Below are 26,327 nucleotides of genomic sequence, written 5' to 3'. Positions count from 1 at the left end.
TTACAAATGTACAAATATTAAGTATATGTATGTGCAAGTGGGAATGAAATTGAAGGACAAATGGCAATTCTGACTGTGCAATCGAGCAAGTTGGAGGTGTAAGGTGGCATGTGCAACTGAAGTGTAGGCATAGCACCAATCAGGTTCCAGAGGTAGACAAGTAGTATAAGGGAGTAGTGCAACAACTGGTTGATCTTAGTTTCATCTGTCCAAAGAATGCTGTTCTAGAACTGTGCTGGCTTTTTTAGATGTTTTTTGGCAAAATCTGGCCTTTCTATTCTTGAGGCTTATGGTGGTTAATCCTCTGTATTTGCTCTTGTGAAGTGTTCTCTTTTTTGTAGACTTGGATTATGTTATGCCTACCTCATGGAGAGTGTTCTTCACTTGTTTGGATGTTGTGAAGGGGCTTTTCTTTACCATGGAAAGGATCCTACGCCCATCCACCACCATCCACCACCCCGGCCTTTTTGTGTTGCACAAAACTTTTTTTACTGCCTAGGGATGGCCTGTTTTACTTGCATTGAGAGCAAGTGAAACCGGCCAAATCAACAGTTTTGTACATTCTGCGAAAAAATAATGTACTAGTTCAAATTTCAAATGCTAATGCCACACCTTGACCTTTTACCTGTTAAACTGAGGAAATAACAAAGGAATTGCCCACGCCTGTCTATGAAACTGGTTTTGAGTCAGCTGTCCAACTAATTCTGGTCCCTAGAAAAAGAGGTGGCTACATATTAAAGGGCTGTAATTCCTAAACCCTTCCTCCAATTTGGATGTGAATACCCACCAAAATATACCCAGCCAAAATAACAAAACATGTGTCAGTGTACAATTATTTCTGGACCTAACTGAAGAAGGGTGGAATATCTTTGCTTTAGTTTGCAGGGACAATTCCTGGCTATTACACTAAAACAATGCAGAAAATATAATGGAAAAAGTGTGGAAAACAACGAAAAATTACTGGTCAATTGGATTGTAATAAGAGGGAAGATCTTTGCTTTAGTTTGAAGGGACAATGCCTGGCTATTCCACTGAAACTACACAGAAAGTAAAATGAAAACACTAGAAATAATCAAGAAACAACATGTCAATTGAATAGTTATAGGATGAAAAGGTTTAAAAAGGAGCAAAAAGCTTTAGTTTGCAGGGACAATGTTGCCATGTTGTTACTCAGTTGTGTCCTACTTGTTTCTATGCTGTTTCATGATGGTTTTGTGGAAATTGCCTAGTTATTTCCATCCTGCAAAATAAAGTGCTACTGTTTTTTGTTTGTGTTGTTTATTTGCAATGTCTGAATTACAAATTTGGGTTTACATAAGGATTATATTATATTTCATACAAAAAATAATGACCATCCTCGTAGGGTTCTAAATATTTTCAAGCAGCACTGTAGGTTCTATAAAGCTGTGTCTATCATTCAATAATCAGTACATGTGATCAATAAACTGAGATAGAGGGCTGCATATGAATCTTTGCAGTGATCTTTTTGAGTAGAGCACAACTGCTCAGCCAGCTGTTTGGATGAATCTATATATTTTTTTAAATCAAACAGTTATTAAGTTTTTTTTTTTTTACTTAAGCAAAAGCTCTGTGTATGCTTTCATTCTGTGTCTATCATGACAATCACTGATCAAAGAACTGAATTAATTACTGCAACATGCCTATAATTTTCAGTTCTGAATAGTGACAGACCGATATGGATTTATTTATGTCTGACATTTGAAATTTAAACCAAACATCAGAATATGTATTCAAAGATGCTTATGAAACTAATATTTACATTTTTTGAATACACAATTTATCTACAATATTTTACTTATGTGAACTAGCAGATCAATGGCAATTACAAGTTCTAGGAACTCAAAATATGCATAGATTATACTAAGGCGCAAGAACAAAAAAAAAAGAAAGATTAAACATTTTGACCAACTGAGCCAATCTGCCCATAGTGAGAACACATGTGGAGTCATAATACCTGGTCTGTACAACTATATACACTTTGAGACATTTTATAATGCTTCCTTCTTTTGATATGACCTCTATCATCTTTTCTGGCTACCAATAGTGAATGTATATATACAACTGCGGCTGGTATATAGTTGTGCTCATAAGTTTGCATACCCTGGCAGAAATCGTGAAAAAACTGCATGGATATTGAAAATATGACTAATCTTGCTAAATAAATTTATTTTATTTAAGGATAGTGATCATATGAAGCCATTTGTTATCCCGTATTTGTTTGGCTCCTTTTTAAATCATAATGATAACAGCAATCACCCAAATGGCCCTGAGCAAAAGTTTACATACCCTTGAATATTTGGCCTTGTTGCAATTTAAATAGCTACACATGTGGCTTTTAAAATTGCAATTAGTTTCTGTGTATAAATAGTCAATGAGTTGTACTGAGCAGGCTAGATACTGAGCCATGAGGAGCAAAACTGTCAAAAGACCACATAACAAGGTAATGGAACTTTATAAAGATGGAAAGGGATATACAAATATATATAAAAAAATATATATATATATAATATATCCAAAGCCTTGCAAATGCCAGTCAGTACTGTTCAATCACTTATTAAGAAGTGGGAAATTCAGGGATCTCTCGAAACCAAGCCAAGGTCAGGTAGACCAAGAAAGATTTCAGACAAAACTGCCAGAAGTTTGTTCAGGATAAAAAGAAAAAAACACAGGTAACCTCATGAGAAATACAGGGTGCTCTGGAAAAAGATGGTGTGGTTGTTTCAAGGAGCACAATATGATGATACTTGAACAAAAATAAGCTGCATGGTCGAGTTACCAGAAAGAAGCCTTAACTGAGGCAATGCCACAAAAAAGCATTGTTACAATTTGCCTGACAACACCTTGATACGCCTCACAGCTTCTGGCACACTGTAATTTGGTGTGACAAAACCAAAAAGGAGCTTTATGGTCACACAACCATAAGCGCTATGTTTGGAGAGGGTTCAACAAGGCCTATAGTGAACAGAATACCATCCCCACTGTGAAGCATGGTGGTGGCTCACTGATGTTTTGGGGGTATGTGAGCTCTAAAGGCACAGGGAATCTATGGCAAAAATAAAAAAAATGTATGGCAAGATGTATGCAGCATGTTATCAGAAAACACTGGCAGACAATTTGCATTATTCTGCATGAAAGCTCTGCATGGGACACTCTTGGACTTTCTAGCACGACAATGGCCCTAAGCACAAGGCCAAGTTTACCCTCCAGTGGTTACAACAGAAAAAGGTGAAGTTTCTGGAGTGGCCATCACAGCCTCCTGACCTTAATATCATCGAGCCACTCTGGGGAGATCTCAAACGTGCGGCTCATGCAAGACAACCAAAGACTTTGCATGATCTGGAGGCATTTTGAAAAGATGAATACCACCTGCAAGAATTTTGGGCCTCAAAGACAACTATTACAAAAGACTGCACACTGTCATTAATGCTAAAGGGGGCAACACACACTATTAACTAAGGGCATGCAGACTATGGAACATGGCTCAGTTCATTTTTTTCTTTGTTGCCATGTTTTGTATGATTGTGCCATTCTGTTATAACCTACAGTTGAATATGAATCCCATAAGAAATAAAAAACCTGTGTTTTGCCTGCTCACTCATGTTTTCTTTACAAATAGTACATACATCACCAATTCTCCAAGGGTATGGAAACTTTTGTGCACAACTGTATATATGACTACACTATTACAGAATATAAATATACATATATGATTCTGCTCAGATTTATATAGGATAGGTCAAAGCACATTCCAAATTACATCAATCTGTTATGGTACTAAATCAAATTCAGATATTATATCTCGCTGTGTCTGAGCGGTCATGCCAAAATGATTTGTCCCAAAGGGCTTTTTCTATCACTTCCTACATGACATGTTGTTCTACAAAATCCCTTGTCGACAAAGACATTCTTTTTTATTATAATTTGAATTAATTAATGAACATTATTATACAAGCCATATAGTAACAAGGTTAATAATGAGAATTTCATAGAAGAAACATATATCATTGTGGATAAATAAAAGAATAAATGAATAAAACAAAGGAAAAATACATACTTCAATTCAGAATTCTTATGAAAAACATTATTAAAGTAAGGTAATAGGGTTATATTTTTCCTGTAATTTATAATTTTCCTGTTATAAGTCTTAAATAACAGGACATTTGGCAGCAATTTGATGATAAAATGTATAGATAAGCCAACGGATTTGTTTTCATTGAAATAATTTAAGATTATATATTTTAAAACGAAAGCATAATGCTGGTTAATTACATAAAAATGATGTCTCCTAGTACTTTCCAAAACTGAGTAATGTAACAGAAGTAAAAAAAATAGATGGGTAAGATTTTCATTGTACTTATTACAGAATTAGCAAATATTATCAATATTAAAATACTTAGAAATCAATCCATTAGAAGGGTATATTTTGTGAAGTTTATTAAGGTGTACTTCTAAAATTTTATTTATGTCAGGTCCTGGCTGGGGGCCTCTAGGCATCTCTAAGCATCTGGGGGTCAAAGTCAGGGCCTGACCGCAGAGGTATCTCTAGGCATCACTGCGCTGCCATTTTTGTTTTCTACCCACTTAGGGGCAGCTGCACTGTGCTGCTTCTAATTGGTGACCCTAATTAAGACTTTTCATCTTTAGTGTTGTGGTTCATTGTTTGTGCTGTGGGCCTCAGTTTGTGCCTCTCCTGTTGTTGTTTTATTTCATTAAGAACATTAAAAGGATGTTTTTCTTCAGCTCTGCCTGTTGTGTCCTGCCTACCCTCAACTGTGATAAAATGAACCACCAACCAAGGATGCAGCAGAGCTGGACCATGGAGGAACTCCTCAGGGGCAAGGAGCTGGTCTCTGAGGAGGAATACCTCCGTGGTCTAGCCCTGGATCCAGCCCAAGACCCAGGGTGGCGGGCCAGCCCGGAGCTCCCTGCGCCAATCCCCAGCCCGTTACCTCCAGTGCCAGTTTCACGCACCAGGGCTCCTGTGCCGATCCGCAGCCCAGAGCCCCAGTGCCTATCCGCAGCCCAGAGCCCCCAGTGCTGATCCGCAGCCCCGAGCCCCCAGTGCTGATCCGCAGCCCCGAGCCCCCAGTGCGGATCCACAGCTCGGAGCCCCAAGTGCCAAACCGCAGCCCAGTGCCCCCAGTTCGGAGACTCCGGAGTTGCTCGACTGGGTTTTTTGCTGCCACCCCCAGAGGGGTCAAGGGGCCACTGCCACCACCGCCTCTGGAGTTGTTCAATGAGCTGTTGCAGGGGCTGGTGTTATTTTAATGGACAAAACATTTGCTTTTCTTTTAAAAATAAGGACATTTCTAAGTGATCCCAAACTTTTGAATGTTAGTGTATATTGAGGGGTGTCCACATACTTTTGGCCATATAATGTAACTGCAAAAATGCTTTATATAATGAGTTATCTTTTTTCACCACAAATCATCACAGACATTTAGCTTTTTTCTGCTATATGATTAAAATCACTAAAAACAGAATCACATGATAAAACACACTTCAGTGACCAGTTATTTATGTAATACTTGGAATCTACTGCTCCAATTGCATGCTGCTTGTCAGATTTACTATCAGAATAAATATGACTATGCACAAGTTCTTCATCTGTTAAGTTACACACTCATAACATTGTTCATCCATGTGATAGCTATATTCACAATACAGAGAATATCCACATTATGTTACCTTATTGTCACTTATGACATACCATTATCACCTTAAAAAGTATTATTCAATGGCTTTCCTGGAACTGGACATGAGTTTAGCTATAAATTGTACGGTCCAATACAGTTCAATACTCAGTGTATATTAGTATGCAAGCAATGCAGTTTAAAACATTCACTGTGCAATTTCATTGTTTTCCCTCAAAAATAATTATAAAGTATAATTATTTAACATCCTTCCAAGTTGGTATTAGCATTATGTATTCGAAGTGTATAATATTTCATAAAATATTTAGAAAATACATTTTCATTACTTTAAATGATGGACCTTTATTTGGAAGGCTACACTAGGAGAAGCTAAGACTTTTGTGGATAGCTTCTTATACGTCTGAAATTGGCCGCGAGCTGTCTCGCTCTGCGGCACCCTTTCAGAGTAGCTCCGCCTGAATAAAAAAAAAGATGGAGGCTTGTCTCCGATTCTCTTACAATACGTGGCTCATCTGGAAAAGGGAAAGCCGTGACAGGAATGTTTGCTGGGGCTACGGTATCAGCTGAAGTGTAGAACAGAAGCACTAGACTGCATCATCGAGCTGGATGGCAGGGACACACTGGTACAACAACTATTGGAATCACAACAGGGTAACGGTAAATATTGTAAATTATTATTTTTGTATGTTACTATGTATTTTGTATCACCAATATCGCTTATATATATATATTTATTCGACATGACCTTAGGAATCAAACTAGCTAGCTGACTTCAACTTCCAAGAATGTCAGACTTGACTTGAATCCGTTTTGTTTACAGCTTTATTCGCCACGACCAGAACATTCGAAGTAGCAGCACGTAACGATACACGATACTGTCTTTTTTTGTCAACAGTTAAAATGTATAATACATTAATAATGTATTTACTCTGCGACAAATATATAAAGTAGGTAAGGCTCAAATACAACTGTTGCTATAGCTGTGGTTGCAACGATGGTTGTCCTTAGCTAGCGGCCAATTCATGAAGAGACATGCAATTCTTTCCCCACAAAGGAACATTTGTACTGCAGCGTGTAGGCAACATTTGGCAGCATGTTCGTTTTCTTCCTTCAGCGTAGCACGTTGATATGAGGGGAGCTACACTTAGTACATTAAATTCATCTCACAATGGAACGCTGTTACAAAACAGCAGGTTTGGTTGTGTTTGAAGTTTTAAACGTATGGCAGTGGTGTGTCAAAAATAGTAGAATCCATTCTAACTTCATGGATTTATTCTGAAGTACTCAGTGACCAGATTTTTGAAAACGATTCATAAAAAAACACGTTTAGAAACGTAACATCTCCTGGCAAACAATAGTTGCCACAACTTAGCGGCCATATACTGTACATTTGCTACTGGTTACTTAAAGCAGTTATGTACTATATCTGCCACGTGAAAGTAAAGAACGGTTTACTTTCAAGTTGCATTCATTGCAATTACCTTGTTGGTACATTGTGACAACGTAGTGTTTTTAAGATTGCGTATTTGTAATCTGCAAACTAACATTGCAGATATTTTGTTATCCCTTATTGAAATATAAATTTATTTTGCACTTAAAAATGAGTATCCCTTGAATCTAGGTAGTCTAGCTAGTAGGGGTATAACGGTACGCAAAAGTCACGATTCGGTACGATTTCATTACAATGGAAAAAAGACATGCAAAACATAACATAAATGTATTATGATGTTTTCCCAAACGGGAGACCTCAAGGATACGGGTGGGTCCTCAAGATCCGCCATATTTATTCACAAGGCTCCACTGTGTTGCCAGGTTGCTCAAAACCAGCTCAAAATACACTGAAAATAGCCCTACATTTGTTGAAGAACAGTATGCGCTCCCTGCACAACCGCATCCGCATTATCCTTAATACTGCTCCTGCATTTCCGGTTGTGCCGCTCCGTTATTAAAATAGTGTTACTTTTATATTCAAGGTGTTATAAGAGTTGCCTAAAATGAACAATGTTAATCGCATTTGCAAGATGATTTGCAAGGCTCCAGTTAGCAAGTTGGAGAAAGGCCTACACCTTAAATCCTATGTATCGACATACATAAACGATTACGAAGGTCTAGTGAAGCTGGTTCGGGGACAGCACAGTAGCCATGATCCAGACTAATCATGAATCTCAAATCGCATACTACAAATACGTACTTCGTGGATGATGGTGAAATACGTACTGTTTCGTATAAACTAGTATGCCAGTATTGGGACCTACTACCTCGTCATACAATTGTGTCTCAACATTGTCAAGCATTAACATAACGCCAAGTTTGAATATTTAGCTAGACACCATTAAGCATCGTTAAATTGACTAAAGTTTCTAATGAAGTTTAATGGCTTATTAGCCAGTAATAGGCCTACTAGTATCTTACTTGGAATAATCAGAATAATTGAGCATTTGCGAGCGTGACTGAAGATGAGAGAACATACAGGACAATAGATCTCCAGGAAAAGGGTTAGGCAGCCCTGTCCTAGATGGTCTTTGGTGAAATGCCTGCTGCATACTTTAGATTGGACTGTAATATAGGGGTCGCGGCGTATTTGCCCTAACTGCTTCTTCATCAGCTCAACGTCAAGCAGGAAGCTATGCATACTAATAACCCCATTATTTCTTTACTTCTTTACTTGTTTCTTTAAAAATACGTTCTTAAATCTTTTTCAGAGTCTAGCTAAACTTACGCGTTCACACGAATGTATACCATAGACTGTATATAAAAGATGTTTACCAGTGTTGCCAACTCTCGCGAGTCAAACAAGCAACCACAGCTTCAAAAACAAGCCCAATATTGTTTTAGCGTGTTACGGTCAGTGGCCTAGGTTTCATTATACATGAGTGGGACATGACCCCACAAGTTTTTGAAAATGCCCCCCCCCCTGTCCCACACACACACACACACACTTTTTATCAACACAACTCTTATTATAAGAAAAGCTCAAACTCTAGAACACAGGTGTCGAACCGGTTCCACAAAGGGCCGAGTGTCTGCAGGTTTTTGGTTTTTCCTATAAATTGGTTCCTAGTTCATACCTACACAACCAGGTGAGGGTAGAAACTAACCAATCAGTGACCTAATTAACCAATCAAGTACAAGGAGAGAGCAAAAACCTGCAGACACTCGGCCCTCCGTGGAACCGGTTTGACACCTCTGCTCTAGAACGTTGCAGTGGAAGTACGGTAAGCAATTTCGTAATTCGAATGGGACTGGCTTTAGGACCATACGCAGGCACTTTGCTTGAGGTTGAGTAGTTGCTGGATAGGTCTGGTTTCCGTAGTGGAATAGATGCTACGGTTGCAGCTAGCAACTGCGATCTCTAGGTCATGAAAGTTTGGTAACCTAGCTGCCATTACCTCTAGCTAATTACCTCCCGCAACGTATGAATGAGGTAGATGTGTATCTAATCAGAGTATTCTAAAACCGGTAAGGTGTAGTTAGGCTAACGTTATATATGAATGATATTGATATTTGCAAAATATATATTAGCTTGCCAGCTAACCTTATTTCGCTAGCTAGCAAACAGTCTGCATTACACTATGTTCACCTCAATCACAGCTAGCACCGTATGACACCAGCCAAGAAAAGACTGGAGTTAGACAAACGGGCGGTTTGTTATGCAAAGACAAAGAGAGTGGTACAGCAAGCTAGCTTTGAGACAGTAGAAGATATAGTTAACTAACTAGCTTAATAGTTCTTAATAGTTAATCTCTAAAAAGTTGGCTAACGTTGTAGTTCCCTACATAAGTAGCTGCATTTAACATTTCGACCTACTGTGGGTCTTATAGATCAAACATTGACATCTGGTTCTGCAGTCATTGTAGCTCAAGTTGTTCTTGTCATATTAGCAGGATCAGAGGGTGACGTGAGAAGGTCCTTGTCATGGCAGGATAAGACAGCCAGGGAGAAAAGGTCAACCGTGGAGCTGAGGTGAAATGTCTTTAAAGGTGGATAACTTAAATACAGTTATTTATGTTATATGTAGCCCATATCTTGAATGTTCATATTTATTAGCAGAACCAGAAAGATGTTGACTCAAACAGTGAAGTCATGCAAGAGAGTGGTGGAGCTTGGGAGGTGAGGTTGTGAAATTAAAATACAGTACTGGTGGACAGTAATGTGGACACTCAAATATTAGCTTGTTGGCCATCCCATTCCAAAACCATGGGCATTTGAAAAAATATTTGTCCCCACTGGCGTAGCTATCCGGGGTGCGGTTGCACCAGGGCCCGCAGTGGATGAGGGGCCCGTGCTTGACCTCTATAAAAATGTTTTCTGTAATTTTATGTGTGTTTCTATGTGGTTATCATAGTCAGACCTCAGGATCAGCTTTCCATGCATATATACCGCTTCATGATTTTTCTTCCGGGGTGTTCATGTAGGACAGCTTGCAGCCCGGCGTCACCACGATACACCAGTGTGTAGTGTTTGTCCCCTTCACATTTAAAATCAAACCTACCCTCTGGTTACGGTCAATGAGTGAGCACAATATTAAACTTGAAATGCAAAACATGTATTTTACCATTACCAAGCAAAGAATTCTTTACAAGAAAGATTCAAATATGATATCTCCATATAATAAAAAACTATGTGTATATGGAGGGCAGGCACCATTCACTCATCTCTGATCACCTGCGAGTAGAATATGAGAGGAGAGATGGAAAACGAGGGGACAGGAGCACTAAGGGGGAGCGTAAAGTACATTAGTACAATATGTATCTACTATAAGTAGGCTATATATATATACAGTGGGGAGAACAAGTATTTGATAAACTGCATATTCTGCAGGTTTTCCCACTTACAAAGCATGTAGAAGCCTGTATCATAGGTACTCTTCAACTGTGAGTGACGGAATCTAAAAAAAGAATCCAGAAAATCACATTGTATGATTTTTAAGTAATTAATTTGCGTTTTATTGCATGACATAAGTATTTGATACATCAGAAAACCAGAACTTAATATTTGGTACAGAAACCTTTGTTTGCAATTACAGAGATCATATGTTTCCTGTAGTTCTTGACCAGGTTTGCATACACTGCAGCAGGGATTTTGGCCCACTCCTCCATACAGACCTTCTCCAGATCCTTCAGGTTTCGGGGCTGTCGCTGGGCAATACGGACTATCAGCTCCCTCCAAAGATGTTTTATTGGGTTCATGTCTGGACACTGGCTAGGCCACTCCAGGACCTTGAGATGCTTCTTACGGAGCCACTCCTTAGTTTCCCTGGCTGTGTGTTTCTGGTCTTTATCACGCTGGAAGACCCAGTCACGACCAATCTTCAATGCTCTTACTGAGGGAAGGAGGTTGTTTGCCAAGATCTCGTGATACATTGCCCCATCCATCCTCCCCTCAATACGGTGCAGTCGTCTTGTCCCCTTTGCAGAAAAGCATCCCCAAAGAATTATGTTTTCACCTCCATGCTTCACGGTTGGGATGGTGTTCTTGGGGTTGTACTCATCCTTCTTCTTCCTCCAAATACGGCAAGTGGAGTTTAGACCATAAAGCTCTATTTTTGTCTCACCAGACCACATGACCTTCTCCCCTTCCTCTTCTGGATGATCCAGATGGTCATTGGAAAACTTCAGACGGGCCTGGACATACGCTGGCTTGAGCAGGGGGACCTTGAGTGCGCTGCAGGATTTTAATCCTTGACGGCGTAGTGTGTTACTAATGGTTTTCTTTGAGACTGTGGTCCCAGCTCTCTTCAGGTCATTGACCAGGTCCTGCTGTGTAGTTCTAGGCTAATCCCTCACCTTCCTCCTGATCATTAATTCCCCACGAGGTGAGATCTTGCATGGAGCCCCAGACCGAGGGAGATTGACCGTCGTCTTCAACTTCTTCCATTTTCTAATAATTGCGCCAACAGTTGTTGCCTACTCACCAAGCTGCTTGCCTATTATCCTGTAGCCCATCACAGCCTTGTGCAGGTCTAGAATTTTATCCCTGATGTCCTTACACAGCTCCCTGGTCTTGGCCATTGTGGAGAGGTTGGAGTCTGTTTGATTGAGTGTGTGGACAGGTGTCTTTTATACAGGTAACAAGTTCAAACAGGTGCAGTTAATACAGGTAATGAGTGGAGAACAGCAGGGCTTCTTAAAGAAAAACTAACAGGTCTGTGAGAGCCGGAATTCTTACTGGTTTGTAGTTTAAAAAAAAAGGTTTGTTGGCGGCATCGTTTATGGAAATATATCTAGTGCTGTGCCATCTAATGTCATGAATGATGACTCATCATAACTGCTGTACTAAGTGTATATAATATTCAATACTTCTACCATATTCCCCATCTTACTCTTTCAAAAATCGCTGCTAGTTTACATTGTTATATATATTATTTCCATACTTGCCATAGGCTTATATATAATTTCAATACCACCACCAATATTGCTGCTAGCTTACAGTACTCTTTCTAAACTGCTGCTAGTGTGCAGTGTTATGTCTATTATTGCTTTCTCTTCTTGCTATATTTTTGCTGTGTATATATTTTTCTTCTTAATTCTCACTACGTAGCTGTAGTGTGCTATGTCACCATTCATTAGCTTATTACACTCATATGTATCTATAATATTCAATAATTCAACCAAATTGTTGCTGGTTTACATTTTTATGTACACTCACCTAAAGGATTATTAGGAACACCTGTTCAATTTCTCATGAATGCAATTATCTAATCAACCAATCACATGGCAGTTGCTTCAATGCATTTAGGGGTGTGGTCCTGGTCAAGACAATCTCCTGAACTCCAAACTGAATGTCAGAATGGGAAAGAAAGGTGATACTATTACTGTGTTTGACCTCCTTTCGCCTTCAGAACTGTCTTAATTCTACGTGGCATTGATTCAACAAGGTGCTGAAAGCATTCTTTAGAAATGTTGGCCCATATTGATAGGATAGCATCTTGCAGTTGATGGAGATTTGTGGGATGCACATCCAGGGCACGAAGCTCCCGTTCCACCACATCCCAAAGATGCTCTATTGGGTTGAGATCTGGTGACTGTGGGGGCCATTTCAGTACAGTGAACTCATTGTCATGTTCAAGAAACCAATTTGAAATGATTCAAGCTTTGTGACATGGTGCATTATCCTGCTTGAAGTAGCCATCAGAGGATGGGTACATGGTGGTCATAAAGGCAAGGCAAGGCAAGGCAAGGCAATTTTATTTATATAGCACATTTCATACACAATGGTCATTCAAAGTGCTTTACATAAATATCCATTTGACAGAGGAACTGTTACAGAAATAAGAAATAATAAAAGCCATTAAGAATATAAAATCAAATACAGAACAGTGAAGAAATAAGAAAAATTAAAACCGTTAAGAATATAATGTCAAATACAGTTTAGAATAAAACATATAATAAAATAAAGGACAGTGAAAACAGTCGGACGGACAGTGGCACAGTGCTCATTCATTAAATGCAAAGTAAAATAGATGTGTTTTGAGTCTGGATTTGAATGTGACTACTGTAGGAGCACATCTGATCTCTTCTGGAAGCTGGTTCCAGCTGCGACTGGCATAATAGCTAAAAGCAGACTCTCCTTGCTTAGAGTGAACCCTTGGTATTTCTAGCTGATGTGATCCTAATGATCTGAGTGTTCGTTTGGGTTTATATTCATTGAGCATATCTGCAATGTATTGAGGTCCTAGGCCTGGACATGGTCAGAAACAATGCTCAGGTAGGCTGTGGCATTTAAACGATGCCCAATTGGCACTAAGGGGCCTAAAGTGTGCCAAGAAAACATCCCCCACACCATTACACCACCACCAGCAGCCTGCACAGTGGTAACAAAGCATGATGGATCCATGTTCTCATTCTGTTTACGCCAAATTCGGACTCTACCATCTGAATGTCTCAACAGAAATCGAGACTCATCAGACAGGCAACATTCTTCCAGTCTTCAACTGTCCAATTTTGGTGAGCTTGTGCAAATTGTAGCCTCTTTTTCCTATTTGTAGTGGAGATGAGTGGTACCCGATGGGGTCTTCTGCTGTTGTAGCCCATCCGCCTCAAGGTTGTGCGTGTTGTGGCTTCACAAATGCTTTGCTGCATACCTTGGTTGTAACGAGTGGTTATTTCAGTCAAAGTTGCTCTTCTATCAGCTTGAATCAGTCGGCCCATTCTCCTCTGACCTCTAGCATCAACAATGCATTTTCGCCCACAGGACTGCCGCATACTGGATGTTTTTCCCTTTTCACACCATTCTTTGTAAACCCTAGAAATGGTTGTGCGTGGAAATCCCAGTAACTGAGCAGATTGTGAAATACTCAGACCGGTCCGTCTGGCACCAACAACCGTGCCACGCTCAAAATTGCTTAAATCACCTTTCTTTCCCATTCTGACATTGAGGTTGGAGTTCAGGAGATTGTCTTGACCAGGACCACACCCCTAAATGCATTGAAGCAACTGCCATGTGATTGGTTGATTAGATAATTGCATTCATGAGAAATTGAACAGGTGTTCCTAATAATCCTTTAGGTGAGTGTAAATTTGGAAGTATGATGTGTTATGTAATTTAATAGGGTATTTGCTGACATTTTCTTCTCATTCTAAGTAGGCATCTGCTGTTTGTTAACCTTCATTTTGCAACATTGTTCCTGTTTGTTGCAGGGGCTCTCTATGCTGTGGGACAAATGAAAGCAGGAGCTGGTAGGCCCACGTGGGCATTAGCTGCATTACTTACTGGTGCAGCTTTGGTGATTGTCTCCTCCAGAGGGGTGTCCAGTTCCAAGAAGATTTTCCAGACAGCCATGGCTCATGCCACAGCCACAACCACTGGATCAGGCACATGGCTTCCAAATGAGCTTTTAGGCTTCCATGTCATATCTGACTTCTTTGCTTCAATCGAACATGCCGATGTTTGGCTCTGCTCTCTGGTTGGGTCTGTTGCTGTAGGCCTCAGTGGAATTTTCCCTCTCCTTATAATTCCTATTGAGGCCGGAGCGTCCCTGAAGACAGAGGGTAAGTTATGACCTGATACACAGTTAACTCCAAAAGTTTTTTTTGTCTTTATTGTCTTAGTTTGGGTTTAAAATTTAAGTGAAGTACAGACTGGATGCAACATTTAGAAATTACAGCACTTTTTTTTTTACATAGTACCCCTATTTTAGTGTACCTTTACGGTACCATTATCTGGTCAGATTAACATTATGTCAAATTAATTTGTCATGTTAATTATTTGGTTGTACTGTACATTCTTTGCATGCAATGATAGTTTGAAGTCTGTATGTCCAGATGCTGTGTACAGTGGGGAGAACAAGTATTTTTACAGTGGGGAGAACAAGTATTTGTATGGAGGAGTGGGAAAAAATCCCTGCTGCAGTGTGTGCAATCTGGTCAAGAACTACAGGAAACATATGATCTCTGTAATTGCAAACAAAGGTTTCTGTACCAAATATTAAGTTATGCTTTTCTGATGAATGAAATACTTATGTCATGCAATAAAATACTTATGTCATGCAATAATTACTTAAAAAATCATACAATGATATTTTCTGGATTTTTGTTTTAGATTCTGTCACTCACAATTGAAGTGTACCTATGATAAAAATGACAGACTTCTACATGCTTTGTAAGTGGGAAAACCTGCAAAATCGGCAGTGTATCAAATACTTGTTCTCCCCACTGTATGTTTCCTGGAGATGCTCTGGCCTATAATGTAGCCGTCTTCAGTTCCTGCTTGTTTTACAGCCTTATGTCTTTTGTCTTGTCTTCAGCTTGTGTAAGGCATTCTCAAATGTAATTAAAATGAGCTGGTTCACTTTGCCAGTAGTGAACTTTTCACTTCTTGTCTGTACAAAAATCATTTTTGGCAGTGTGTTTTTGGTCATTGCCTTGTTGGATGACAATATGCGGTCTTACCAGAGGCATTCAATTGTATCTAATTAAACAAAATGTTTCTGTAAACATCAGAACTTAGACTACAGCCATCAGCATTTGTCATCACTGAAAACAGAGTTATAGGCATACATGCTAAAGCCATAACATACCCTGCACCATATTTCACAGATGAGGTGCTCAATCATGGGTTCTCCAACCCTGTTCTTGGAGAGCTACTGTCCTGCTCGTTTTCACTCCAACCCCACATATATGCAGCCTAATTCAGTGTCTAATTATTAGGGGGGTTGGCTTAAATATAATTGTTAATTTTTCAGTCAGTGTTAGTATTCAGTACTATCGAGAAGGTTAACAGTTATTAAACAGAATAATTGTATTGATGAAGGGATTCCTGTTTTTTACTCTTTTTCTTATACAGCGTTTCGATTAAACCTTATCTGTAAAAATTATACCCTTACACCTACAGCCAATCAGAGTGATACCCTATCACCAGCGCCAACATAACCTTTTCAAAGCTGCACTAGATATTATTTATTCAGTAAAAATAAAATAAAAACTTAAGTGCCAACGGAATGTAATTTTATCATTTTTGGAGCACGCCGCTACTTCCCAGCCAATCCCGTTCCAGTCAATCGCCTTCTGCGAGGCAGGCATTCCTCCTTGGATCATTTTGCCTCCTTGGATCATTTTGTCTTCTACAGCATACACTACGAAAACAGCGAAAGATGACTTAGACTAACTCTCTGTAGCTAGCTACCAGGAACCCTAAGTTAACGTTAGCAAGGCTAAGAAGAACATCGTTGAACTCTGAGTTAGTTTTTTTTGGAACTGGTAATTCAGTTTTTCATATTTTTATTCGGAATGTCGGGCATTGGTGCGGAACCGCTTTCTGACGCTTTGTTTTTTTTACTGAAAAAAATCCTACATAGTGCAGCTTAAAAAAACATCTAATTTAACCAATACATGTATCTAACTACGGTACTGTAGCTATCTGGCTAAAACATTTCCACCATGCAACCAAAACTAGGAGCACAGAAATGGAAGGACAAATCTAAAAGAGAACGTCTAAATATGTGCATAGCCGTTAAGTAATGGCTAATTGTGACTGAGTGGGTTATGAATTGAAAAGATGTGACATAATTTATTACCTGTGTTGAAAACAAAGGTATTTGAATGTGGTCTAGTTATGGATTTAGCCATTTAACAATAAAACGTTTATGACCAGTTATTTGGACCGTAATATAATTACTCGTAATATTTTTTTGGCCAGTGGTTTGGGTCCTAAACGTTAAATTCTGTCCTGGGCCCTGTCATTCCTGTTGGCGTTCCTGGTTGGAGATGTGAATGATGCGTCAGATATGTTTCCATCTCATTTTGTCCATATACAAACCCGATTCCAAAAAAGTTGGGACACTGTACAATTGTGAATAAAAACAGAATGCAATGATGCGGAAGTTTCAAATTTCAATATTTTATTCAGAATACAACATAGATGACATATCAAATGTTTAAACTGAGAAAATGTATCACTTTAAGGGAAAAATAAGTAGATTTTAAATTTCATGGCATCAACACATCTCAAAAAAGTTGGTACAAGGCCATGTTTACCACTGTGTGGCATCCCCTCTTCTTTTTATAACAGACTGCAAACGTCTGGGGACTGAGGAGACAAGTTGCTCAAGTTTATGAATAGGAATGTTGTCCCAATCTTGTCTAATACAGGCTTCTAGTTGCTCAACTGTCTTAGGTCTTCTTTGTCGCACCTTCCTCTTTATGATGTGCCAAATGTTTTCTATGAGTGAAAGATCTGGACTGCAGGCGGGCCATTTCAGTACCCGGATCCTTCTTCTATGCCATAACATTGTAATTGATGCAGTATGTGGTCTGGCATTGTCATGTTGGACAATGCAAGGTATTCCCTGAAAGAGACGCCGTCTGGATGGGAGCATATGTTGTTCTAGAACTTGGATATAACTGTCAGCATTGATGGTGCCTTTCCAGATGTGTAGGCTGCCCATGCCACACGCACTCATGCAACCCCATACCATCAGAGATGCAGGCTTCTGAACTGAGCGCTGATAACAACTTGGGTTGTCCTTGTCCTCTTTAGTCCGGATGACATGGCCTCCCAGTTTTCCTAAATGAACTTCAAATTTAGATTTGTCTGACCACAGAACACTTTTCGACTTTGCCACAGTCCATTTTAAATTATCCTTGGCCCAGAGAAAACGCCTGCGCTTCTGGATCCTGTTTAGACACGGCTTCTTTTTTGACCTATAGAGTTTTAGCCGGCAAAGGCGAATGGCACGGTGGATTGTGGTCACCGACAATGTTTCTGCAAGTATTCCTGACCCCATGTTGTGATTTCCATTACAGTATCGTTCCTGTATGTGATGCAGTGCCATCTGAGGGCCCGAAGATCACGGGCATCCAGTATGGTTTTCCGGCCTTGACCCTTACGCACAGAGATTGTTCCAGATTCTCTGAATCTTTGGATGATATTATGCACTGTAGATGATAACTTCAAACTTTTTGCAATTTCTTTCTGAGAAACTCCTTTCTGATATTGCTCCACTATTTTTTGCCGCAGCATTGGGGGAATTGGTGATCCTCCGCCCATCTTGACTTCTGAGAGACACTGCCACTCTGAGAGGCTATTTTTATACCCAATCATGTTGCCAATTGACATAAAAGTTGGTCCTCCAGCTGTTCCTTATCTGTACATTTAACTTTTCCGGCCTCTTATTTCTACCTGTCCCAACTTTTTTGGAATGTGTAGCTCTCATGAAATCCAAAATGAGCCAATACTTGGCATGACATTACAAAATGTCTCACTTTCAACATTCAATATGTTATATATATTCTATTGTGAATTAAATATAAGTTTATGAGATTTGTAAATTATTCCATTACTTTTTTACTCACAATTTGTAGTGTCCCAACTTTTTTGGAATCGGTTTTGTATAAGAATCTAAAAGTTATGTTAATAAATTAGAATACAAATGTATTAATGCAACTCAAATTAACATAAGTATCAGTTAAATGTTAGGACATATGTACTCATTCAAGGTTAATTCTTTATTTTGACTATTCCACATTGTAGAACAATATTGATGACTGTGAAATAACACAAGGAATCATGTAACAACCAAAAAAATGTAATAAACACATCAATATTCTCATTGTTCATATTGTAATATTGTTTTACAAGGTAGACATCCTTTGGCCTGATAACAGCTTTGCAAGCTCAAAGCAGCTTCATGAGTTAGTCACCGGGAATGTTTTTCCAACAGGCAGTGAAATGTATATGTTAATGAGAGCTGAGGCTTTCTTCTGGCAAGACTTCCAAGTAGCTTGCTGGTATGGAGTTGCGGTCTAATTGTAGTTTTTGAGACTTTTTGAAAAGAAGATTCAACTACTTCAGTGCAGTGTGGGAGAAAAATTGCTCTTTTGCACTGGTTCATCACAGCCCGACTTTTATTGACCAACTAATGATAGTAACCAACCTTTTCTCATTTCTGGTGAGTGTTCTCTGACCTTTTCCACGTTGATATATTACTAAGGAAGTTTGGCGTCATATTTATGGTGTCAGTTTGCCGTCAGATCATATTTATAACCCAGTGAAATAGGAAGTCATGATAGGCCACTAAAGATTTCATGATAAGGTTTAATATTTTCCAGAGAATCTGCAAAACTGTGCTTTCCAAGAAAATTGCAACAAATTACTTGGCTTCCCAGTATTCCCATTCAGACCAGAAGCACCATTTTTATGCATAATACGAACTAAAATGAGTCAGACATTCTTTCCACTCTAAATGTAGAATTATACTAATGCATCAATAGTTGTATTTATTACATTTAATCAACTCAAAAGCTCAAAGTAATCACAGAACACTGTTAAATGCAGAGCCACTTATGCAAATAGGCCAACTATTAAAATATTAAAAGGATATTACAAATAGTAATAGCATTGTCATATAACAAGTCTATTAAAAATTATATTGGTTTTAGTCTACAGTTGTGCTCAATGTTTGCATACTCAGACAGAAATTGTGGAATTCTGACATTGATTTTGGAAATATGACTGATCATGCAAAAAAGCTGCCTTTTATTTAATGATAGTGATCATATGAAGTCATGTCATTGTTATCACGTAGTTGTTTCGCTCTTTTTTTAAATCATAATGATGACAGAAATCACCCAAATGGCCCTGATAAAAAGTTTACATACCCCTTGAATGTTTGGCCTTGTTACAGACACACAGGTGAAAAAAGCAATTAAAGGTGAATTTCCCACACCTGTGGCTTTTTAAATTGCAATTAGTGTCTATGTATAAATAGTCAATGAAATTGTTAGCCCTCACTTGAATTGACATTTACAAGGCTTTTAATACAATAGAGCATCCCTTCATGTTTTAAGCTATTGAGGTGTTTGGTTTTGGCCAAAATTTCACTACTGCAATTACGACCCTTTATAAGAATAGCAACTCTTCAATTAAGCTGCAATATGGAATGACTCAAAGGTTTGACATGAATAGAGGTATACCTCTATTTCTTCCTCTTAGCAATGCAACTTCTGTCTAATCACATAAACAACTCTAACTTAGAGGGTATCAAAATTGAAGAGAGGACTATTATTATTAGCCAATTAGCAGATGACACTGTGCTTTTCTTAGAAAATAGGGATACATTTCCAAAAGCTGTTAAGATAATTAAGGACTTTTCAAATGTCACTGGTTTATATCTGAATGTTCATAAATGTGAATTATATCACAATATCTTTGACTTGTTATTCCATCTTTAGGATATTATTATTAACAAAAACTGATGGTTTGACTCAAGTTATCTACCCAGCTATGGCCTTAGCTGGCCCTTTTTGTTTCTTGTAAGAAAATAGAATAAATAATTCTGGACTTTATCTGGAAACATAAAGATCATCTTAAAATAAATCTGTTGTTATGTCAGATAGAAAGGATGGCAGCCTAAAATGTGTTGATTTATCTTCCTTAAACACTACGTTTAACATTAAATGGATCAAGAATTTCTCCAGCCAAACTTTCAAATCTCCATTAACAAGTATTATCTTGCCTGGATTTGAAGTACAAATAAAATCTCTCAAGCCATAAATACCTTATTTGGAACGAATCCCCAGTAGTGTTATAGTTTTGTTAAGAATAGGTCCGAAGGGTAAACATTGTGTAATACCATCATTTGGCTAAAATGATGGTTGTTTATTGAATAACAGGACTACTAGTACAATCAATCTGTCCTCTTAAGGAATTCGATCTTAAAACTGCTGTAATATCAGTAAGGAACAGCATCTCTGATGACATTAATGGGGAAAAAACATGGACTTTATATAATAAATTCTTATTATCTAATTAGATATTTGACGTATCATATAAAATCATACACATGTTATCCTTCAAGAAACAAACTAGCGAGATACAACTCAAATATTAGCCCTGACTGTTCTTTTTGTATATAAAAAACAAAAAAATGGTGGCTATAGGAAATTGTTTGCTGGTGCCAGTTTGAAATCTGCCAATTCCGCTGGCTGTTTCGTCAGTGTACAGTTTAAAAAATGTATGTTACTGTGACAGATTACTGAATGTAGTTTGAAGTGTTTTGGAGTAGTTTTCCGCTTGCAATGCAGCTTTGTGACAGCGGTACAAAACGTTCCTATTCATTAATTTGGACTATGCTAATAAAGCTAATTACAGACTACAACAGGGCTGAATAATGGATTATTTGAGAAAATGACTGTATGGGCCTTCTGGAATATGTTTTGGTGAGTGAACTTTAAGAAAAATATGAATTTAGGACAAACTTTACCTTACACACAAGTGGACTCCATTCAAATAATTGTGACTTCTATAAACAGTTGCTTGCACCACAGCTCATTCAGGTGTGTCGTATATATCAAAGACAATGTAAATAATTATTTTCTGTTTTGTATTTGAAATTCTTTTCAATAGGCAATTACTTTTTTTTTTATTACAAAGAAGAAGCGTGTAGCCTATTGTCATTGAACAGTACAAGTACAGTACAACAAAATGCAGTTAGCAACTAACCAGAAGTGCAAATAGAGGGAAGAAAATGTATAAGTATTTACAAGTGTAAAGTATATGTATATTACAAGTGGAATGTTCAGATGTGCAATGAAGGCAAATGCAGTGAAATGGCGTACTGCACTTCTCAGTGGTGTTTCCATGCCCCAGCAGAAGCTGTTGCTCGAGTGCTGTGAGTAGCCTAGGTAAAATCAATAAATATAAAATACTGTACATTCTCTCTCTCTCTCTCTCTCTCTCTCTCTCTCATTATTTTCAATTGTATTAAACATAGGCTGTATCACGGTCGATTGTGATAGTTTTAACAACAATGTCAATGCGTCATTTTGCGCTGGAACTGTAGCCTAATAGTGGAAATAAATAATATTTTGCTAAAAGTGTCAGAATTTGTATGTGGAAACAAATGTTTTTGGTGAATAATAGCTAAGTTACCTGGAAAGTTAATTAGCCACACATTCACCCAGCGACCAACAATGGTGCTCACGGGTGTATTTTATTAACATATATTATGTTATATTTGTCAGAATGCCCATGTGAATTCTGAGTAAAGTGAAAGTCATATATGTTGTGCTGCGTGTGTAATTTATGTAGACAGCAGTAGCTTTCATTTACTTCATACTCGTATAGTATACTTTATAGCTGTACTTGCTTATGATAAATAGCATTATTAATGTTTGTTTGATTAAAGTGCAAGCAGATTGATTACAGAGAAGAAGAGGAAGGGTGGCAGTGACATTCGTTAGTTTTTTGTGCAACCTCAGAAACGTTAAGAGCTGTAAGAAAATGAGTGCCAGTCAGATGACAGAACTACACAGTAGTACAAGAGATGAGTCTATGTTTCTTGATATAATAATCATTGCCATTCAGATCAGAAATGGTTATTAATCCATTCCAGTGCAAGAAACACTACTTGTTTACTGATAATATTTATTTCATGTTCACTCTGGTGCGTTCAGAGTAAAGAGAGAGAGGCAGAGAGCATTGGGATGCCGACAGGGCAGGGAGAGCAAGTGACATGGAGGTGAGCGAGAAAAGGTGCAAATATTGATGACTCATCTGATATTGCCGTGTTGGTATTGTTCATACAACTTAATGTTTGCACAACTGAGGTTAGGCTTAGGTGTATGTTAGATTAGGATTAGGCACAGGTGTCTCTGAGGTCAGGGTTAGGTCAAAGGGTGGGGGTCAGGGGAATATTCTGTCTTTGGACTGGGGTAACCAACTAACTACAGGTCAGTTGCAGTGATGGTCATGGAGCAACATTAATTATGGTGTCTTAGGAACAACATCAACACCTGTAATGCCTGCCTGATGGAAGGAGGGCAAACAGTTTGTGGCATGGGTGTGAAGGGTCCGTGATGAACCTGCGCACCCTGTGCAGACGCAGGTCTACGATGGCAGGAAGCTGGGCACCAGTAATGTGCTGGGTTGTTTTCACCACCCGTTACAAGGCCTTCTAGTCAGCTGTGGAGCAGCTGCTAAACCACGTTGTGTCGCTGTTTGTCAGAATGCTCTCGGTAGCGCAGGGGTATTAGTTCACAAGGATCCTGGAAGACAGAAGGGCCTTCTTCTACCTGTACAGGTGCTGCTGTGTGTTTTTGACCAGAACTGAGGTGTTGAGGGACCAAGAGAGGTCCTCAGAGATATGGACAATTTGAAAGTGGACACGCTGCACCTCAGTACTCTCGATGATGACTGTAGCTTGGCTTTTAGACTTCCTTTAATCCACAATGACTTCCTTGGTTTTCTTTGCGTTGAGGGCCAGGTTGTTGTCAGCAGACCATGCCGCCAGGTGCATGACCTCTTCCCTGTAGGCTGACTCATCATTGTCACTAATTAGGCCTGCCACCGTAGTGTCGTTTGCAAACATGATGATGGTGTTGGAACTGTGTACAGGAACGCAGTCGTGGGTGAAGAGGGAGTACAGGAGAGGGCTCAGCACACAGCCTTGTGGAACACCAGTGTTCAGGATCAGTGTAGACAAGGTGAAGTTGTCTACCGTGGTAAAGCACCAGTGGAAACGCGGCATTACTTTAACCTCAGTGTCCACCCATTAGATTTGCCACTCTCAATTTCCATTATTTTCTGTACATTTATCCTTCTGCATCACTATCTTTTTCCAAATTACTTTATTTGTATATAAATATTTGTCACATTTCTGCTCTTTTACTTCATTCACATGAACACTGACCTTCCTTGCCCAGAGTACACGCATGCAATTATTATTTTTTTTTTTAGATATATTATATTGGTTTTTACTTGTCAAGGACTGTTTTAAAATACGTTACCTCCAAAGAGATATAGATTCATAATGACGTGTGGTGGGTTCCTCATACTTTGAAAAGTTTATGTCTAAATAATTTTCTTTAGTAATTTGTTTTACACCAGTTTGAATAGATTCCTATCCAGATCCAGAACCTATTACATTAAAACCTCTTCTACTTTGTTTACTGTCCTCCATGGTCCAGTGTACATGCATTAGTATTTCCATACATTGCCCTCCATAAGTATTGGGACAGGAAAGTCCAAATTTATATTTTTCCTGTACACTCAAGGCATATTAAAATATGATTAGAAATACAGAATGTCACCTTTTATTTATTTCTGTTTGAACACGTTTTACTGTCCAATGAGGTTACAGGCATTTGGTTGAGTTCTTAAGTACAGTTTTCGGTCATTCTGTTATCATTCTTAACTAGTATTTTTGCACCTTGCAGTCCAGCCTTTGTAGTTTGGCAAGTGAAGTAATCTGCAGTTGGTTGTGGCTGACACATCTAAATAAGATGGAAAATAAGCTACTAAAGACAGCCTTATATAACAATGAATGTACAAACATTGGTTACACTTTATTTTGGGAGTCCCAGTTTCCAACTGAAGATGTTGTTAGAGGTATAGGTCATTGAAAAAAGACTCAATTGAAAGAACATGTTCACATGAATTGATTGATACAGATAAAGTTACAAATATGGGTATATCAATTTATTTAAGGACTTGGGAAAAGAGGCAGATGTGTACCTATGAGAAGAGATGTAAAGAAACAAAGCAAACTGGTTTGTAGATTTCTAGCTCATATGGATAGTGAGCTATTAAAAAAAGATGTGTTGAAGGATTAAAGTCAGCATTTCACATATTATCAAAAATATCCAAGATCCGTGGCTACCCTGCATGATCCGATTTGGTATGGGACAGTCAACTAGCTACATAAACGTCCTCCATCTAGCCCAATGACACTCTTATTTCCCAAAAACTCAAACTGAGGAGAAAATAAAAGCTGACTAACTTATGCAAACCAGCAATACTGACAAACTCAGCATGAGAATGGGCAATGGCGTTAATGGACCTTAAGTAAAACAACAATATTTCGACGTTATGCTAAAAATATAATTTCTAGTTTTTTAAGAACTATCTGTGGAGAAAATATCAAGTAAGGTATACATTGCCTGTTTTTTTTTCATTGCAGCAACAAACCATCCTTTTCATACCTGTCCTTTATTTTTATTTTTTTACTCTCTGCGTGTTCCATAGCTGGGTGTCGGAAGCTAAAGCAACTCCTGAGCTTTGCAATTGGTGGTCTTCTGGGTGATGTATTCCTCCACCTGCTCCCAGAGGCTTGGTCACATTCCTACTCCTGCAGAACAGGTGGGTCAACATTCTCTTAAGTCCTTTGTGTTTTTCAAATAAATGTTTGCAAAATGTAGTAAATGGTGCTAGTCCAGAGGAGTCTTTCACAAAGCAAGATAAGATCTATCCATGTAACATTTATTAATAACTGAAATAAGCCAGTTATTTTCAGCTTTGTTAAGCTAAAATATACTTTTTGTTAAAGTCCCTCAAATGTAAAAACTTATTTAGGATTATGAGGATCTTTTACTTTTTTTCTTATTGACCTTGTTTTGTAGTAATTTATAATACTAGGTTATAATCATCTTGGCCAATACAATACATCTATAGTTGACAAATGGCATAAAATAAAGGCTAATACAAAGCTAATTTTATTACCTTGCAGGCTTTTCACACAGGAAAACTAAAACATGCAGTATACTAAACATTAGTTAAACACTACATAATAAATGTAAATGAAATTGGTCTGAAAATAGGCACAAGAGGTCTGAAAATAATATATAAAAAGAATATTCAACAATATGCATAGCAATAGCTGATAATAATGCACATTGCAGTGAACATATCCATGGATAAACACAAATTGTATGTCTTGAGATATGGTCTAGTTTCCAATTGGATTCCCGGTCCAGTCACGCTTGATGACCATCAATCTCGCATCAGTGTGATATGTGAAAATTCCAACTGAATCCAAACTTCCATTTAAAGAAGAAAATATCCTACTCATGTTGGTAGCGGGAAACAGCAAAACTGTGTTTATGCCTGAGGGTTTTTAGTCAGGTAAACAACAAGTAAACTGGATAATTAAAACAAAATCCAGGAAATGGAAACTGAAACGATATACTGCGATTCATAAGTGGTAGTCAGTGGCTGCCGGTGAGGCTTTGGCTGGCGAAGGCAACATTTCGGCGTTCAAATATCAGCATTCTGTGGGAAGTGAAAGAGAGAGAGAGATGCCCAACGTCCATCAACTCATTTTCTTCTTTTAAACCCCACCACATTACCCTTGATGAGAGGCAGATGTGGATAGCTGGGGCAGTCCCTCCTAGCTGCCCCTCAAATGTTCCAGTCGTGTATGCCTCTTGTGTGCTCTCC

At 38.5% G+C, this 26,327-nt stretch overlaps 1 protein-coding gene across 2 annotated transcripts in view; it reads left to right on the top strand.

The window, feature by feature from the left end:
* The first annotated feature begins 6,091 nt into the window (after positions 1 to 6,091).
* The window catches only part of slc39a13 (solute carrier family 39 member 13), a 64,100-nt gene continuing 43,864 nt past the window's right edge, over positions 6,092 to 26,327 (top strand). Inside the window, exons 1-3 of one of the 2 annotated variants that reach the window (XM_010890486.3) lie at positions 6,092 to 6,326; positions 14,315 to 14,665; positions 25,137 to 25,250. In XM_010890486.3, the coding sequence (XP_010888788.2) occupies positions 14,338 to 14,665; positions 25,137 to 25,250 (442 nt within the window). In that variant the 5' untranslated portion in view covers positions 6,092 to 6,326; positions 14,315 to 14,337. Of the gene's footprint in view, positions 6,333 to 14,314; positions 14,666 to 25,136; positions 25,251 to 26,327 lie in introns of both variants that reach the window. The other variant, XM_010890485.3, reaches the window with a different exon arrangement.

The sequence above is a fragment of the Esox lucius genome, chromosome 2 (genome assembly GCF_011004845.1).
Source record: "Esox lucius isolate fEsoLuc1 chromosome 2, fEsoLuc1.pri, whole genome shotgun sequence".
NCBI classification, from domain to species: domain Eukaryota; kingdom Metazoa; phylum Chordata; class Actinopteri; order Esociformes; family Esocidae; genus Esox; species Esox lucius.
Note: the sequence above shows the minus strand (reverse complement) of the source record. Positions and strands in the feature narration are given on the sequence as shown.